The sequence below is a fragment of the Mercurialis annua genome, linkage group LG1-X (genome assembly GCF_937616625.2).
Source record: "Mercurialis annua linkage group LG1-X, ddMerAnnu1.2, whole genome shotgun sequence".
Taxonomy (NCBI): domain Eukaryota; kingdom Viridiplantae; phylum Streptophyta; class Magnoliopsida; order Malpighiales; family Euphorbiaceae; genus Mercurialis; species Mercurialis annua.
In genome coordinates this window covers 4,922,061-4,940,593 of record NC_065570.1, presented here as the reverse complement: position 1 = coordinate 4,940,593, position 18,533 = coordinate 4,922,061, and the positions used below count along the sequence as shown (strand labels likewise).

The following is an 18,533-nucleotide window of genomic DNA, read 5'->3' as shown; positions in this document are numbered from 1 at the left end:
AGCCAAATCTTTAAAAACCACCATATTTAGTTAAACCTTATATGTTGTGTTTCTTTTTCAGCCTTTTTTGAATCTAACCGGATTTTGTACCTACATGTTATCCATGTCACTGCCAACTCAGCAAAACTAACTGATGTGGCACATTTCAAATCATTAACCCAAACCTAACCAAATCAAAGATAAAATCAAATCCAACTAAATCAAATCAAATCAATTTAAAATATATATATATATTTAATTAAAAAAATATTAGTTATCTCAACATTTTATTTTATTCCGATTAAAATTCACGCCGACTAATAAAATTTTTAAATTTAATTTTAATTAATTTCTATATAAATTTTACTTAGTTAAATAAAGAATATAAATTAAATCAACTAAAATTAACATAAAAATTACCCTTAATTTCTCCCGAAACAACAATTTTCCGCCCGCAAAAAAAAAAAAAAAACCGACCGCGACCGCCAGAAATTTTTTACGGCGGTCGTCTTCCCCGACCTGTTCTTCCATGGAAGAACAGAGGTTTGTTCTTCCATGGAAGAACATGGAAGAACAGAGGTTTGTTCTTCCATGGAAGAACATGGAAGAACAGATCTCGAGCTGTTCTTCCATGGAAGAACAAACCTCTGTTCTTCCATGGAAGAACAGGTCGGGGAAGAAGACCGCCGGAAAAAAATTTCGGCGGTTGGTTTGAGTTGGCGGCGGCAATTTCCGGCGGTCGGTTTAAATTAATAATATACCTATCATTTTATTAAATGAAATAAATTAATATTAATTTTTTAAAATATTTATGGGTTTTAAATAATTTTTGAATTGATTTGATTTATTGAATTTGTTTTTGTTTGATTTAGTCTTTGGTTTGATTAGATTTGGGTTAGTGATTTATAATGTGCCATGTCAGCAAGTTTTGCTGAGTTGGCAGTGACATGGATGACATGTAGGCACAAAATTCGGTTCGATTTAAAAATGGCTAAAAACGAAACACAATATATAAGATTTGACTAAATATGTTGGTTTTTAAAGGTTTGGCTAAAATTGACCCAAGCCGCAAAAGTTTGGAATTTTTTGGTGAATAAGCCATAAAAATACATAGAGTGCATATGTGATGGGGGTTAAATTATCAATTTTATAAATTTAAATTTTTAAATAATATTATTAATATTAAAGAATATACATGCTACACCTATCTTGTCAGCTTATTTATAAAAGTATTGTAATATTATATTTAATATTATAATTTTTAAACATTTATAATATACTTTTTATTTTTATTTTTACAAAAAAAGAGGATTGGTGGTGTACCGGTCCGGTGCAGCAGGTATGATCTGGTGGTGGTGGACTTCGACTGGTCACAAGAATTCGTTTGACGGTGATTTGTTAATTTCGAAAGTTGTTTATCAAATATATATATTGGATTTTATATTGTTTAGTAATATAGTTTTGCATATTTTAATTTTTTACATATTTCCATCTTTTACAAGCTTTAATAAAATGTAATTCAATATAATAATTTTATCCATTATATAATTCTTTTTTACGAGTATGCTATTTTTTAGTTCATTTAAAGTTCAGGGAGAAAAAAAAAATGAAAAATACATAAGTTCATTATTTTGTATTCACCGTAAAACAGATAATACTAAAAATCTTCCATAATTCCGTTCCATCTTATACTCTTCAGACTTGTCTAGAATACTAGCAAGAAATCTACTTATCTTTTTAGATTAAATTCAACAAAGATCATAGATAAATAAGATAATGCAATATTACGCGTTTGTGAGCTGTGATATTCTCTTCTTCCAAATCATATTTCAATAAAGTTGGTCAACACAGAAATACATCAACAACTATATTGACTGTTCATTTGTTATAAATATTAAAAAAACTAAGTGTAAATTAAATTACAAATTTTAGCTTAATTTATAATTATAAAGCGAATTTTAAAATTTGATAAAATCAATCACAGATTTTTATATTTGAAAAAAAAAAATTTCATATGTACACTAAATTATTTTTAGGAAAAAAAACGTTGAGATATGCATTATGATATACACTTTTTTTGGTAGCTAAAATAGCCTTTTTTTCAACGAAAAATGAATCGATGTTCCGATTTATCAAAAACTGAAAGTGGGTGACTGATTTTGTCAAATTTTAAAATTCGCATTTAAATTATAAAAATGCTAAATTTCGTGATTATTTTACAATTCACCCTTTTAAAAAAAAATTAAACATGTCATTATAATAATAATAATAATAATAATAATAATAATAATAATAATAATAATCATTCACCCAAGTGGTGCCATTCATATAATTTTGTTTTTATATATAGAGGGTCAAACATTCCATATAATAGTTGTTGAATTAGATAATTGATTCGAGTTTTTAACTCCGATTTAATATTGTAAGAAGTCAACTATTGTCAATATGTATCTAACAATACTCGAGATTTTTTTATTGATTGATAAAAATTGCACATGTAGTAACAGATCATAAACTGTTTCAAGATGCATAAACAGCATTTTTGTTGACTACATCATGTAATGGTTTCATCAATTTTTAATTTATATATCAATATTATTTCTAACACCCAAACTTTATTTTCATCAAAATTTTAATAACGTAACGGCAAACTGGAGCCTTATTTAAATCAATTTATTTTATCAATGCCATGTTGGTTGGTCCAGTTAATTTTTTTACGGTCACATAATTAAATTTTATGACAATGGAATTATAATAACCTTAGAGACAAATATAGATACGAAATAAACTCAATAAAAAAAATACAGATATCAATTGAAGTTTAGGGAATATTGTAAGAGAGATAAAAATTAAAGGACTATCAATGAAAAAGAAAACTTTTGTCTCTATAAATAATTTCATTTTTATTGAAAGATCAAGAAAAGAAAAGGGATATTAGTTGAGTGCAATAATTTTTTTAATAGATGAGATTAGTTTCTAAAACTCTAACTATGATTTAATGTGAAAATTAACAAACAAGCATATGCTAGTAGATTAAGAGTAATTAAAGAAAACACTCTGATAATTATCTAATCAAGTATTTAAAATTAAATATTACTTTTTCCAATCAACCTAGCTACATAATCCGATCAGATAGCGAAGGAAGCCTCCTCAAAAAGTTCAACGCCGGTGACGGCATTCGATCGCGAAAAATCGGATGCCGGAAATAGTAGAATCCAGATGCCATCGCCACCATTTTTGACGGCACCAAGTACAGTATCAATGCCACCACAAAGCACAACCCGACAAAAATCCCTGTCGCCCTTGGATCACGCCACGTCACTAATGCTTGCACTCTTTCACCCTGCGTTGCGAAATCTCCCAATATATTTTGTACACGTACCCCAATTGTACGTAGCTTATCATACCTTGCTCGTACTGTATCCGGTGATCTACTACTTGGTATCACATCGAACTCTTCATCAAGCTCCTCACGATCAACGGTGTCAGCCAATGAGATTTTAGGATCAAAATGAGGCACTAGGTCCTTTGATCTAAATCTGTAATTCCAAGCACCAATCACAAACACGTAAAATGCTGACGTGGGGACAATTAAATCAGGGAACCACACAAGCATCACTAGCAATGCATGCACAAGCAATGTAGCCGTTGGATTCTTCCACACACGTGTGTCATCTATCCACCGTACGATATCTAATACTCCAGCAATCACGTTGATTATTCTAAACCAATTGGCACGTACTTTTCGCATGCTGAAAGTGTGCGAGTTCGCATCAAGCACGTACAGCACAACCTCACGTTGAAGCGGCGGTTCTGATCTTGACAGGTGGCTCGCTACGATCTTGACAGCTGCACTTCTCAATATTTCTTGCTGGACCAAGCCTAATGGCTGTATATGATGCATCAACGGCATCAAAGGTTGGGAGTACACGTGTAAGAAATCCAACGTTGGAGTTGTGCGTACAAATCTGATTGCAATCTGTAATTCTCCCATTTTCTTGACTCCACTGGTAGTCAACAAATTCAACGGATATGAACTTTTATACACCTTACCAGTCTCCAACGTTGATATACGTATTCTTATTTTGCCAATTCGAAAATCAGGACGCGTGGATGATTTCTCACCGTCAGATGACGAGTCAAACACTGCCCAGCTATCAAACACTCCAATAGTCAACACAGTGCAAGGATCAAAAATCTTCCACGTGTACTGCTCATTCCATTTAGGATCTAAGCTGTCACACACAGTCCGTGTGCGTACCCATTTCGAGCCATATTTAGCGACGCAATAACTATCGGTACAATTTTTACCGTCTATTGTTTTCATCGGTAACAAATTCTTACATCCAATAATACCCAACTCCACCGTCCCTACCGGTGGTTTCCATAGCTGCCTAGCTGTCGGCCGGTAATCGCTGCACACATTAGCCGCCTCGTCCATTACATGATAGCCACCGTCAAAACATAATTTCAGCTGTAATCTGCCTTTATAAGCTACCTTTTCACTCTTTGGATCTTCAAAACTGAACCATCTCGCCGCCACTTTCCGGTCATCAACCCGCCGCTCGATTGCTGTTAGAGGAATTCTTGCTATCCCGAGGGTGACTGGTCCTTTCGCTAGCCGGTTTTCTAAAGTAAAAACCAAATGGTCGCTAAAGGGCTCAGCAGCGACGAACATCAAATCCTCATTCCACGACGGGTTTCCATTTCTCGTCACTGTAGGTTTTGTTTTTTGAGCTTGGAATCCTAATTGGGCTTTTATTTGAAACGAAGACTCTTTTAATTGGGCCAAAGGGATTATGTCTTGGGCCTCTATTATAGTTGCTCTTAAATACCATAGTTTAGGAGAAAGATAAACTTTGGCTCTTGAATTAACATTACCTGCTGTGTCTGTTTTCCAAGCATCAGGGAATGACTCGTCAGCTTGTGTTCCGACCCACGTGGCAAGCATGAGATTGCCAAGCATGACGTCACCTCTGCCATGGTGGCCTTCACCTCCTTCCAGCATGTACCACTGTGGGGCCAGAGGGCTGTCCGGTGGGTCCCGCAATGGAATTTCAGTGACATCAAAGCAAATCCCGCCTAGGAATTTGGCACCTGCTGCCAAGTCAGATTGTCCGGTGGTGTCCCATGCTGTTTGTGGGATCCACACAGAGACTTCGAGGATGGAGGACGAATCAGGTGCGTCGCGGCCAAATGCGAAAGTCTGATCCCACTCGAAAAATGCGGTTTTTCTAGCCGGTTTAGAGAGAACCCGATTGCCTGAGGTTACGATCTTTACAACCGGATTACCATTGGTGGGTAGACCTTTAGCTTTCACTACTCGAACGAATAAATAGTGCATCTTTTCGACCAGATCAAACGATGACCGTTCGATTGAAATACTTTCTTTAGGATCTAACCTGTAATTTGTTGGTGTTGGGCCTGATGCGTGTCTTCTGATTGGCTGTGGTGCGTTGTTTTCAGCTACCTTCACTTCTGGCGCTGATCCAGATACTGACGCTGCCTTTATTTCCGGTGATGACGTGTTTGAGCTCCACTCATTTGCTGTGGGCTCCAACACAATGTCATCAGTACCATCACTTTGTACAGGTGGCTCCCCTTGAGAGTCTCCGTTGGCTTCTGGTGGTGATGGTTGTGGGTCCGATTCCGGTTGTTTTTCAGCTTGAATAGGAGCTGGTGCAGTATCTGCAGGTGGCGTAGACTCTGCTTCAGCTGGTGGCTCTTCTTTTGGTGGTTCTTTTACGGGTTCTGATATCGGCGGCTTTTCAGAGTTTTCAGCCTCTGATGGCTCAGCTTTCGCCGGATTTTCCTCTGCTGGCGATGTCTCTTTACTTTCATCAGAGGCCTTTGCTTCCTCTGCTGGTGGTTCCGGTGGTGGTGAAGGAGGAGGAGGAGGTGGCGGTATGACTTCATCTTGATAATAAATCTTTAACCCAATTTCACCTTGTATCCAGCTAAGCAAATACTTCTTCTCCAAAGGATAATAAATCAAAGCCTCCTCACCTTTTCTTACAAACTGAGCCGAACTCAACCGAATTCTTCCGAGATGAACATGCCTTCTAGTTGGTCCATAAGTTTTATCATGACAGACATCAAGCTCAAGAATGTCGTTGAACACATTCGACGGCTTTCCAACGTTAAATTCAAGAAGTTCATTCCATATCGGATTAAGATCACGTATTGCGGTTTGTGTTCGCTTTCGCTGCCCGTAGAAGTCGACTGTTACGTAAGGACTTGAAGTTCCGTGCCCGTCTTTCGGTAAGAGATTGCGAGCATCGACTACTTCAACTATTAGTTTCTGATTCTTGGACGACATTGCTAATGTTGGAGCTGTGGCACATTACTTGGAAGAGAAGGAAGAGATCAAGAAATGAGTGGATTTTAATTATATGTTAAGTTGTGTTTTTGGTGTGTGAGGTTAGGGTTTGATGAAAGTTAATAAAGAAGAGGGAAATTGTAAAAGTAGGGGGAAATAGTGGAGAATTGGTTGTAATGTACATTGGAAGGATGGAAGAGATGGGAAGGTGATAAGAAAATGAAAGGTGCTTAACTTGATGAGTAAGGGCTTCTTTTAATTTTTAGACCAAGATCTTGATATATGACTATATAAGTTACTTTATTTATTTATTTTTAAATCGTTCATTCATACTAGCAATATTGATGCCGAATAATTTAGATTCAAATATGATAATTTTATATAGTATTTTGAAAATCAAACTGAATCAATAGGTTCTATTGTTTGACCATGAATCAAACGCAATGTTTGATTCGATCCAATTTATCTTAGAACCCAAAAATTTGATGCTAGTGCTCCTGTAGTATAGTGGTAATAGCCACATGCATCTTGGTAACATGTTCGAACCTCACTTCTCCCTCCCTAATTACAAAAAAGAACCCAAAAATATTGATTGAATCAGAAAAACCGTACTAACTATTAAATTGTAAAATTAAGCAGTTTTCATTGGTTGAATCGTGAACCGATGACTATAGTTAATAGAAATCTCTTTCACATCTAGCATTGTTGTATATATATAAAATTTGAACTCAAAATCTCAATTTAGATTAAAAATAATATTTATGTATGAGTTGATTTGCTTCATAATAATTAATAGTTTCCCCCATTTTCTTTGTTATCTTTGATTAGAGAGACAAAGAAGATTCCTTCTTTTTCATCTTTAATTTGCTTTTTGGCCGACTAATCTTGATACCAATTTGAAGCTTTTCTTTTTATATGTATTTGAATTTGATGACTCAATGCCAAGCAAATGAGTGAGTGTGCTTTTCTGAAAGATTGCTTTTTTGTGTCACCGACCTGCATGGAGGTTCTGTCGTACAATTTCTTTTGAAAATTTGACAAAGAAAATGACACGTTAACCAGTCATCACCACCGGCAAAACATTAGCTTTTCTCACATTTCAAGGAAGACTGACGTGTTTGATTGGAACATTATAGTACTATTTTGTAAAGCAGCCATTGTTTGGTTCTTGCCATGCAAGTGGGTCTGCATAACCGCTTTAAAGCTCTACTGAATCTAAGCCTTCCTGGAGAAAAATAGTCAGGAGTTGAGTGTAATTCCACTTACTATAATTATGTACATCAGGGACAGATTTTAGTAAATCCTTCACTAAAATTATTTAATCATACAATTACTGATAGTAAGGAACAATCCTCGGGTACTTATTCGTCAAAAACGATATCAATTAAATCTTTGTTGCTATACACACTACTACAATTATGTCGATCAGGGACAAGTTTTAATAAAGGAGAAAGTTATCCGGATAGAATCTATTTGAATAGAAAAATTTATTTTAGTCATTTTTAAAAATAAATGAAAAATATTTTAATTATTTTAATTAATAGTAAACATTAAATGACAATTACAATAATTTGTAAAAATATATATTTTAAATTTGAATTGAATAGATTAAGATAGATATAATATTTGGGCAAGGATTTTCGCACTCCAACATTTCATTATTAATCATTGTGCTATCTTCCGTAGAGCTGCAGTAGGTTGACGGAATCGTAACCATGACAGCAGTGTATATATTATGTTTGTTATCTTTGTTTATATCTTTTTGTAGGCTACCAGTTGTATTTTATTTCACGGTGATAATTGTCCGTGATGTGACCTAGTTACACTAGTATGTATATCGTATCGTGATGCCAGTACGTACGTGGTACAGAAGTTAGAGCTCATGTTTTTGACAGATCAACTAGTGTATATATATATATATGTTGTGTATTTGCTTCCGTTTGTTTAATCCTTATATGATTGTTAATTGCAAAAACGTTTTAATAGTTTTAGGCTTGCTACGACTTTCGGAGCTGCCATTCCCATTCCCTAGCACCGGTCTCGACTCAACAATTTGTGTCGTGACAATCGCGTAGTTGGACATTATTTAAACAAAAACTTGTGTTTCAGGACAAATTGGATAAAATTAATAAGGTTTGAATTTTTGAGAAATGTTCTTCAAAAATTTATCCTTTTTTAGTAATTTGGCCTAAATCTATTAAGTGTTGATATGTTATAATTTTTTGAGTAAATTACTTTAAGGTCCTTAAGGTATACTATATTAACAGTTTGATACCTCTTGTTTTAAAAGTCTATTTAATGGTCTTTTAGTTTTAATTCCGTTAACTATTAGACCATCGTTATATTTACTTTAAAACGATTTGATACTCCACCTTTAATTTCGTGAACGGTTTGGTCCCTCACTTTTAATTTTAATAAACGATTTGATACTTCAGTTTTAGTTCCGTTAAACGATTTAGTCCCTTAAATTAACGAAAGGGTCTTTCAGTTAACATAATTAATACTGAGAGATAATTAAATAAACTTTTAAAATAAAATATACAAACTGTTAATTATAATATATCTCAATGATTTCAACGTAATTTGCTTTAATCTTTTTTTCTTGTACGAGACAACTGTATCATAAAATAATTAAGGGACTTATAATCATCTTGTTTGTATTCTAAGCAACAAAAATTGTTCATTTTGTACGCTACTAAAAAGCAGTGATTTAGCGACGGATTTTACCGACGAACGTAAAATCCGTCGCTAAATTACTTTTCCCCGACGGATTTAGCGACGGAATTTTAACCGTCGCTAAATCCTCTAATTTAAATGGCGGGAAGTCCCCCGCCATTTTTTGCGACCATATTAGCGACGGATTGCTCCGTCCGTCGCTAAACCTATGGTTAAGTGAAACACACCGTTTCACTTAACCACGTTTGGCGACGGATGGAATAATCCGTCGCTAAATTTAGCGACGAATTGTTCCATCCGTCGCCAAAATGGCCCGTCAACGAAACGCACTGTTTCGTTGACGTGTTAGCGACGGATTGGTTGTTTTTAGCGACGGATACAAATCCGTCGCTAAAAACAACCTAAAATATGAAACCGATTCAGTTCCCATTTTGTTTTTTTCAATTCTTTTTCTCCAAAAAAGAAACCCCGCCGTTGCTCCCTTTTCCAGCGTCGTTCCCCGCCGTTGCTCCCGTTCCAGCGCCGTTCCCCGCCGTTCCCCCGCCGTTTCAAGTTCCTAACGCCATTCCCTCTCTTCCCCCGCCTTTTCCGCCGGTTTTCTCCATTTTCCAGCGCCTGCTGCCGGTCTTCTCCCTTTTCCCGCGCCTGCCGCCGGTCTGCTCCCTTTTCCAGCGTTTGCCGCCGGTCTCCGGTCTCCCTTTCCGCCGTTCTCCGGTCTCTCTTTCCGCCGTCCACCGTTCTGCTGCCGTTTCTAGTCCCCCACCGTTTTCCGTCTACTGCCATTTCCTCCTCCGGTAAGTGTTATTTATTTTGTTTTTATTTACTTGATTAAATAGTTTATTTTAATTAATTGATTAAACTTAGATTAGAAATCAAATGATGTTGTTAGATTAGTTTATGTTAGTATGTTAGTTTATTTTATTTTAGATTAGATTAGAAATTGTTAGATTAGTTTATATTAGTATTAAAGTTGATTTCAATTGGTATTAAATCAAATTAAATATTATTATTAACAATTAGGTTAGTTATAATAAATAGATTGAAATTATTAAAATAAGGTTATAATTTATTAAATTCGATAAATTTATTAAAATTACGTTAGTATTATTATAAAAAAACTAATTTTTCAATAAACAATAACTTTTGTTTTATATTAATAAATTAATAAAATTTATTATCTAAAATTTATTAGTAACATTTCATAATTAAGTTAGTTATTTAGATTGTTATATACTTATAAGTTTGTTTAGGTGAATCATACTTTTTAGTTGATTTAATTTTAAATTTGTTATATTATTTTTTAGTGTTTTAGTTAGTTTATTTAGATAATTAATATATGATTATAGAATGAAATTGAGTTATTTAGCATAAATTTATTGGGTTGAGCGTGAATTGGTGTGTTGAATTGATTTAAAAATGCATTGTTTGCTTGCAGATTTTTCCCTGAAAAATGGGTGATTCCCATTTTTAGGGGAAATACTGCCGGATTTTTGTAAAAAACATTTTAATAGTTATAGTATATCTTCAAATAGTTAATTTGTATTGTTATAAAACACTGATTGAAACTATTATTATAGGTTTGTGCGCTTTTGTTGTTGGTGTGGTCCGTCTGTTTCCCTTTCCCCTATCTGCTGCGGTTCTGCTCTACAACAAGTAAGCACCATTGTTTATTCTTTTTTATTTTATTTAATTGTAGTAGACTAAATAAACTTAAAACAAACTAAAAAAGATTTTATTCACACCGAATAAAATCTCACCTAGCCTTAGAAAACCCGTCCCGTGTCCTCAAGAGATTGAACGACACGGGATTGTACGTGTGTACAGTTCGTAAAACTGGTGTCTACGTAATTCGATCACGGAAAAAAATATATGTGTAGATGCGGTAGAAAAATATTTGGTAGTTTTCCGTCGTATGTTCTCCGGTGGCTATCTAGTATATGCTGTGTAACGCTATTTCCTAACGGAATATGTATTTCGCGTTATTCAGCATATATTTGATAATGCACTTGGAGAACTGCGCCGGAAGGCTGCCAAATATTTTTCTCCGTATTTATGCATATATCGTGATCGTATTAAGTAGACCCAGTTTTGCGAATGGGATAGGGCCCTACCTTTTTAAGCGGTCAATTACATTGACTTTGCTGTAACCGAGTATTAAACCCACATAAATGTACGTGCTACAGAAATGAATTCAGATCGCAGTTGGATGTATAGTGGTAGACTGGTTAGAGGATTGTTGACTGAAGGGTACATCAGTAACGTTAGAGAGTTTTTGAACTTTGTTGTGCAACACCCCGAGTGTATGAGCGGAGCTCAGATTAAATGCCCTTGTCCTAAACCCAAATGTCGGAACACTGCTTTTCGAACTGTTGACGAAGTGGAGTTTCATCTCTACACAAACGGGTTTGTGAGTAATTACCACGTCTGGACTCACCATGGTGAGGAAAATAGGAGGGTCGAGGTGCCTGTTAATGTTCTGCAAGCGGACAACATGTGGGAGCATAGTAATGAAGACGAGGGTTGCAGTTCATTCCAGAGAATGGTTACTGATGCTGGTGGTCCCGAAGTATGGACAGAAGAGCCTCCAAATGCAGAAGCTCAGAAGTTTTATGATATGATGCGTGCGGCCGAAGAACCCATATGGCCTGGGAATGACAGACACTCCGCTTTGTCTGCAGCCGTAAAATTTTTAGAATTCAAGTGCCGATTTCAAACGTCTGACGGTCTGATGAATGAAATGAGCGAGTTTGTACATCAGCTGTTGCCTAAAGACAACAAGTTAGCGAAAAATTCGTACAGCATTAAAAAGCTAGTCAGACAACAAGTTAGCGACGGACCTTTGCCATTTGGCGACGGAAAAATCCGTCGCCAAATGGCGACGGATTGTTTTGTGGCGTCGCTAATGTATTTAGCGACGCCACATTTTCCGACGGATTACGTCCGTCGGGAAAGCAATTCCCGACGGATATGGGCTTTTTAGCGACGGAAAAATCCGTCGCTAAAAGCTCCATTTTAGTAGTGGTAGGGATTTTCATTTAATTTGTTACTGAAATTTTCTTTTGTGATAATATAAATTTTTATTTAGAGATAACTAAACTTTGATCTGAATGTAGTTAGTCAGAAAAAAGATAAAGTGTAGAGAAATGTAAAACACTTACCAAAGTAAGTAAAATTTTAAAAAAAGTTAATGATAGTAATAAAAAGTTACAAGAGGTTAAATTAGTAATAATATTTTAATTAAATAAAAAAATATTCTATCCGGATAAATTCTATCCAAATAGCATCACTAAATCTTTCACTAAATTTAAACATACAATTAGTGATGATAAGGAACGGTCTTCGGGTTATTAGTTAAAACGGTACTAAATATGTATTTTATATTAAAACGGTATCAAAAAGGGTTTACAAGCCCTCGGTTTAGTTCCGTTAAACGATTTAATCCCTCAAATTAATGGAAGGGTCTCTCAGTTAACGGAATTAAAACTGAGAGACCATTAAATAGACTTTTGAAATAAGAGGTATCAAACTGCTAATTATGGTCTACCTTAGGAATCTCAACATAATTTACTCTTAATTTTATTACAAATTAAATAAATTAAAAATCGAAATTCGTCAATCTTGAACTCTGATGCTACTCTTCTCCAATCTTACAGCTACCTTCGGACTCAAAAAATTCCGATTTGTCTTCCATAGAGGAAGAGGAGACAGGGTAGTCTTCCGCTATGAAAGACGAGCAGTAAGTCTGCTCGTCTTCCACCATGAAAGAGGAGCTACAGGTCTGTTCGTCTTCCACCATGAAATACCTGCTCGTCTTCCATGGTAGAAGACGAGCCAGATCTGATTCGTCTTCCTCATGAAAGACGAGTCAGATTTGGTTTGGCGGATCCCAAAAGCGGTGGGTTTGATGGCAGCAGATGGGAGTAAAGTGACACCAAAATCGAAAGCGTTTGAAGATATTTAAGCATAACAAACGGTTTTTTAATTTAAAAAATATTTATAATTAATTTATATTAAATAAATTTGTGAGGAAAAAGGGTTATTTATACCTTTTATATCATTAACGTCCAACTAGAATATAGACTAAAAATAAAGAACTATTTTAAATTTTTTACAAGTGAAAGCGGTCAATTTAATATTTTTGGTTAAAGCAATTAAAAAGAAGTTCAAAGATTAATGGTTTTTGAATAATTAGTCATTGTTTTTATATTTTATGGATTTAAAATCTATATATTTTAAAAATCTTAAGTCCAAAGGGTGTTGTACGCTTTTTAAAGAATCTATTGTTTTAGATCTAGCATAAATTTGAATGTTTTGGAATTTTTGGAGAATGTGGAGTTTTTGAGGGTGGTAGTATAGCTGCGAATTGTTGACGGTTAAAATGCATGTCTTGTAAATTTTTCACTCTCTAGATATTCATCAAAGTCAGAAAAAACGAATGTTTAGTCTTATCATAGATGGATTTATATGTTTAATTTTGGCTAAGGATAGCATATATAAATGCTTTATCTTAAATTCATTCATTTATGAGCATTATTTATGCCAAAAGTAATAGAATTATAAGCTTTGAAGCCACAACAAGTTTAATTAGTCTAAATAGAATATATACCAAGTTTGCACAAATGATAATTTCTAAAGATAGAAGATAAAATAAAGCTGAGGATCAACAATAAAAAGAAAAAAAAAAAATCACGAAATCAAAAATACAAATACTCCCGAGAGAGAAAACTAGAAGCCATCTTTCACAAACATTGTACTATTATTTTCTTGATGTAAATTTGTTTGTTTGTTTTTAATTTCAATTGCAATTTTAATTATAGAAGGCAGAAGCCATATTTGTAAACCATTATCCATAAAAAGTTTAAGAATTTTGAGTACTTTTAAGTCTTTTTAAATTCATACAATCACTTGATTTAGTAACTAAAGTCACAAAATTGAGGTTTAATCTAGCAATCCCGAATCAGTCAAAACGTTGAGTTTTTAAAAAATAATAAAAACAATTACATTTTAAACAAAGAAATAAGGTCATTTATATCCCTAATATTTGACTTGAGGATCAAATAAGCCCTGAACTTCCGGAAAGATTCAAATATGCCCCTAACGTTTTTAAAAAATGAATAATCAGGCGTTTTGATTTTGACAACCAAGCCTCCAATATCTCATTTATAAATCAAAATCGGAACATGATTGTTCACTTTTTAAGAGTTTAGGAGCATATTTGAACCTTTATGTACCTTAAGGGTTCACTTGATTATGTAGATAAACTTTAAGAGTATAAATGACCGTTTTTCCGTTAAACAACAATCGTTATGAAAAGTACTTTTATTTTGAATAGTTGTTTTAACTTTATTAATTATTTAAATAAAACTACAATGATCTTATTTTCTTAGCAATAATTGATTTAGAATTATATAGTACACGTCTATGTTAGATTCCAACACCATTGACGTATATAATCGGTAAATAAAAATTTAACTAATCAAATTAACATACCTATAAGCGAGATAGTATGGAATCGGAAACGAATAACAGAAAAATACAAAACGGACACGGAAAAATAGCGTTTAAATAAAAGACATAAAACATGGGGAAAACGTATAATAATAATAATAATAATAATAATAATAATAATAATAATAATAATATGCAATATATTTATAAATTTAAGTTTATGTATATTTAAATTTATTTATATATTTATGATAATTAGTAATAAACTAAATCATTTAAATACACTCAAAATTTAAAATTTTTAAATTTTATAGGGTTAATTGCAAATTAATACACGAACTTTACCCTAATTTGCAGTTACAACACGAACTTTGAAACTTGGCAATTTAATACACCAACTTTCATTTTTTTGGCAAATTAGTACACTGACCAATCATACAACAACACGTGGCTGTATATGACAATGTCCATATTAGTGTTTTTCCAGTTCGGTGTATCAATTCGCCAAGAAATGAAAATCGGTGTACCAATTTGCCAAGTTTTAAAGTTCGTGTTGTAATTGCAAATTAGGATAAAGTTTGTGTATTAATTTGCAATTAACCCAATTTTATAAGATTAAAATATAACCCGATAAAAATAAAAAGATTTGATGTATTACAGGTAATATGATAATAAAAATTGTGGATAATGATTAAATTTTTTCAATTGTGGGTAAATTTGTTTACAGTTATCTAACTTTTATTATTACCAAAACGGCACAAAATATTTCATATGAGTTTCCGGAAACTTTTAGTTTCCGAAATGGAAAACACAATTTGTCGAAGTTTTCGTACTTCTTAGCCTATATGAAAGTTTTAAAATTGGTATTAAACTATTTTTTATTATAAAGTGGGTACTGAACTATATAAAACATTACAAAATGAGTACTCTCAGCCACGTGTTCTCCATTAATTGGATGAAGAAAAAAGGTCACGTCAGCAAAAAGTGGCTGAGAGTATCCATTTTGTAACGCTTCGTATAGTTCAGTATACATTTTGTAACAAAAAAAAAACTTGAGTATCCATTTTAAAATTTTAGCATAATTCAGTATCCTTCTAAGTTTAATACCCTGAAATGAAATGAATATTTCATGTTAATTTAATATGAGCATACATACAAGACATTCACTATAACTGAAAACCTGATCATATGATTCACATCCAACAGATATAATTATCCAAACACATCAATTCATGTGATCTATCATATTATTAAAACCATATATAGCAAATCTAATCACTATACCTTCTTTTAACTCTTATAAAGATGACTGTATGATGTGATTACCAACTGCATAAAAACAACTAAATGATAAATAAATTATGGATTGCAGATATGCACTAGAGAAGACCCAAACCCTAAAAGGACAACCCAACTATAACAGAATTATTAAAATTAATAATTACATGAATCATTAAGCTTAGCTAGGGTTTTTATTTGAGAGATCTACTTATGTAACGCATAAATTTACACAAACTATTTTTTATATTAATCTAGAATATATATTGAGGTAAAATATGAGGTATGAAAATGAAGGGGGAAAAAGTGTATATATATAAAGGCAAGGAACAGTAGGCATTATGTCTTATATTGTTTGTCTTGGAATCTCTTCATATACCATTACCTGTAAGAAAAAAACATCTCTTGTTTGGAGATTGAACTATACTCACATATATGCAGATAAAATCTCCTTTTTTCTTTGCTGAAAATCATATAAAAAGCTTAATATATGTATAAATATTAAATTAAGAACTAATCTAAATAAAATAGGGATAAAATATAGCATGAAATGATCATTTCTATCAAATAATTTTAATACTTATATTTAAATCAGTACTGATAAACTTAATTTGTGCTCAAGAAGTTGATCATGTCTCATCAAATTACAGCTAAAATTAAGCTTCTGCAAATGCTTAATTATAACAAAAGTGAGTATGACAAATATATTATAAACAAAATATTATAAGCTAATTTTAGTTAGATTAATCCATAAAAAGTATATGTTAAACTCCATATAAGTGTTAAAAAAGACAATACCTCGAGTATGCATAATGGTGGTACTGGTATCTGTGTATCTCATGAACTTGAAAAAGCTTGGTGTAAGGAATGAAGCCTGGTCCGAGATCTTTAACACTTATCAAATAATTACTTTGAACATCAAAAAATTATATAAGATTGAAGAAGAGAATTAGGATCTTGAATCTCAACAAGAATTCTCCAATCTTCAGATCTATTTAATTTTAAAACTATAAAAAAAGATGGATATTATAAAACCCTAATTAGTGTAGAACTAGAAAGAGTAAAGAAGGAGAGGGGAAAAAAGGATCTAGGATCAAACTTCATTCCAAACACACACCTTTTTACTTGTTCCAAGGATCTCATGATTCAACAATCAAACCTAAATTATAAATAGAAATCAAAAGTAAAGAAGGTGTGTGAGAGAGAGAGACAATAAAGAGGTAAAAGCAGATGGTGGACAGGTCATGGTAAAATTTAAATAATGAAAAGAGTGGTAGGTTTTTTTGGAAGGTTTATCATGTTGTCTTCTTCTATAAGGCTTTGTATTTATATATAAATATAGGATTCATTTTTTTTTTTGATACTAAATATATAAAATGTTTTGGACGAGTTTTAATTATAAGACGATATTTTTAATTTTTTTATATTTAAATTTGTTACTACTCGAGCTGATTAGGCTTTCTACGGAATGTAAATGTTAATTTCAAACAAATACGTATGTAAATAAAGTTTGAACCTGCAATCTCGATTAAATCAAACTTACACCATATTAATTAATTCACTTACAATCTGTAGAATTATATGATAGGTATATAATTTATAAAAAGAATAACAATAGTGACTTTGAAGGCTGTTTTTACAGTATGTTTCCTTTTGACAATATTATTAAATACAAAAAGAAAAGGTTATAGCACTGAAAATAATGAAAACAGATAACAGAAGCACAAGTAGGAGGAAGAGAGACATGGGCTTCCACTACGGTGTGCAATAAGTAGACTAAATTGAATAATTGAATCAAACCGATAATCTTAGTTTAACTAGGTTTGATTTAATATATTTTTTAAAAATAATTTGAAAATTTTGATTTGATTTTACAAATAAAAAAGCTTTCGTTAATGTTAATTTTAATACAAACCTAACCAGATACATAGAAAAATCAAAAGTATTAACCGAACTGTTTAATTCAGTTTGATTTATTTTAAAAATAAATTATATTTTCATAAATTAATTTGACTGGCCTCCTTATTTTTGATTATAAACAACGAAAAATTATTAGGTAGACTCAGTTCATCACGTTATCCGTGAACTAAAACCTATCACAAAATGACACGTCATTAAAATAATAGCAATCTTATAAATTCGTTTATTACTTATTTACACATTTGAATAATAATATTATAAAATTGCCATTATTTTAATAATGTATGATTATGTGATAGGCTTAGTTTACGGATGACGTGGTGGACTGAGTCTACCTAAAAATTTCTCTATAAACAACAAATGCCTTAACAAGTAACAACAGTGAAGATATGTCCATCATCAAAGAAAACCAAAGTCTTGTAAGTAGGGGTGAGCACGGTTCGGTTCGGTTCGGTTCGGTGTCCAGACCCTCTGATCCAAATCAAACCACCTTTTAAATCCCTAAACCAAATTTCCCTAGTATGGTTTACGGTTATTTCGGTTCGGTGAACCCAAATTTTGGTTAAAACGGTTCGGTTCGGTCGATGACCGAATTCACATTTTATAAAAACTTAAAAAAAACTTAAATAATTAAATAAAAACTTTAACAATATTACAAGTTTACAACTCATCATAAATTGTAAAAAAAAGAACCTAACTGATAATATTACAATTAATTTACCCAAAAATAGCCTAACTTGCAAATTTACATACCAAATAGTAATTACAAATCAGAATTACTAAACTTTACAATCAAATAGGCTATACAAAAAACTGATTCGGACATTCAAAAATACTGCTTTGAATCAAAATACCAAAAGTGAAGGTTTATAATTTAAAAATTGCAAAATTTAAGTTAGGTATCAGTATGCAT

General features: G+C 32.7%; 1 protein-coding gene and 1 long non-coding RNA gene across 3 annotated transcripts; both read right to left on the bottom strand.

Moving 5' to 3' along the window:
• Positions 1 to 2,986: 2,986 nt before the first annotated feature.
• Positions 2,987 to 6,619, bottom strand: LOC126664379 (FT-interacting protein 7). Its single transcript, XM_050356748.2, has one exon. The coding sequence runs from the start codon at positions 6,296 to 6,298 to the stop codon at positions 3,095 to 3,097; it is 3,204 nt and encodes a 1,067-aa protein (XP_050212705.1). The 5' UTR covers positions 6,299 to 6,619; the 3' UTR covers positions 2,987 to 3,094.
• A 9,147-nt stretch (positions 6,620 to 15,766) lies between these two features.
• Positions 15,767 to 16,978, bottom strand: LOC126687174 (uncharacterized). 2 transcript variants are annotated; one of them, XR_007644071.1, is made up of 2 exons: positions 16,499 to 16,978; positions 15,767 to 16,163 (listed from the first exon to the last, which is right to left on the bottom strand). It is a non-coding gene; the product is annotated as an uncharacterized LOC126687174 (long non-coding RNA). The 2 variants fall into 2 exon arrangements; XR_007644070.1 differs by having other exon boundaries at positions 15,821 to 16,085.
• Between the last annotated feature and the right edge of the window lie 1,555 nt (positions 16,979 to 18,533).

What these genes read in the sequence shown, in the direction of transcription:
- LOC126664379 (XM_050356748.2), bottom strand. Translation starts at nt 6,298, where the DNA reads ATGTCGTCCAAGAATCAGAAACTAATAGTTGAAGTAGTCGATGCTCGC.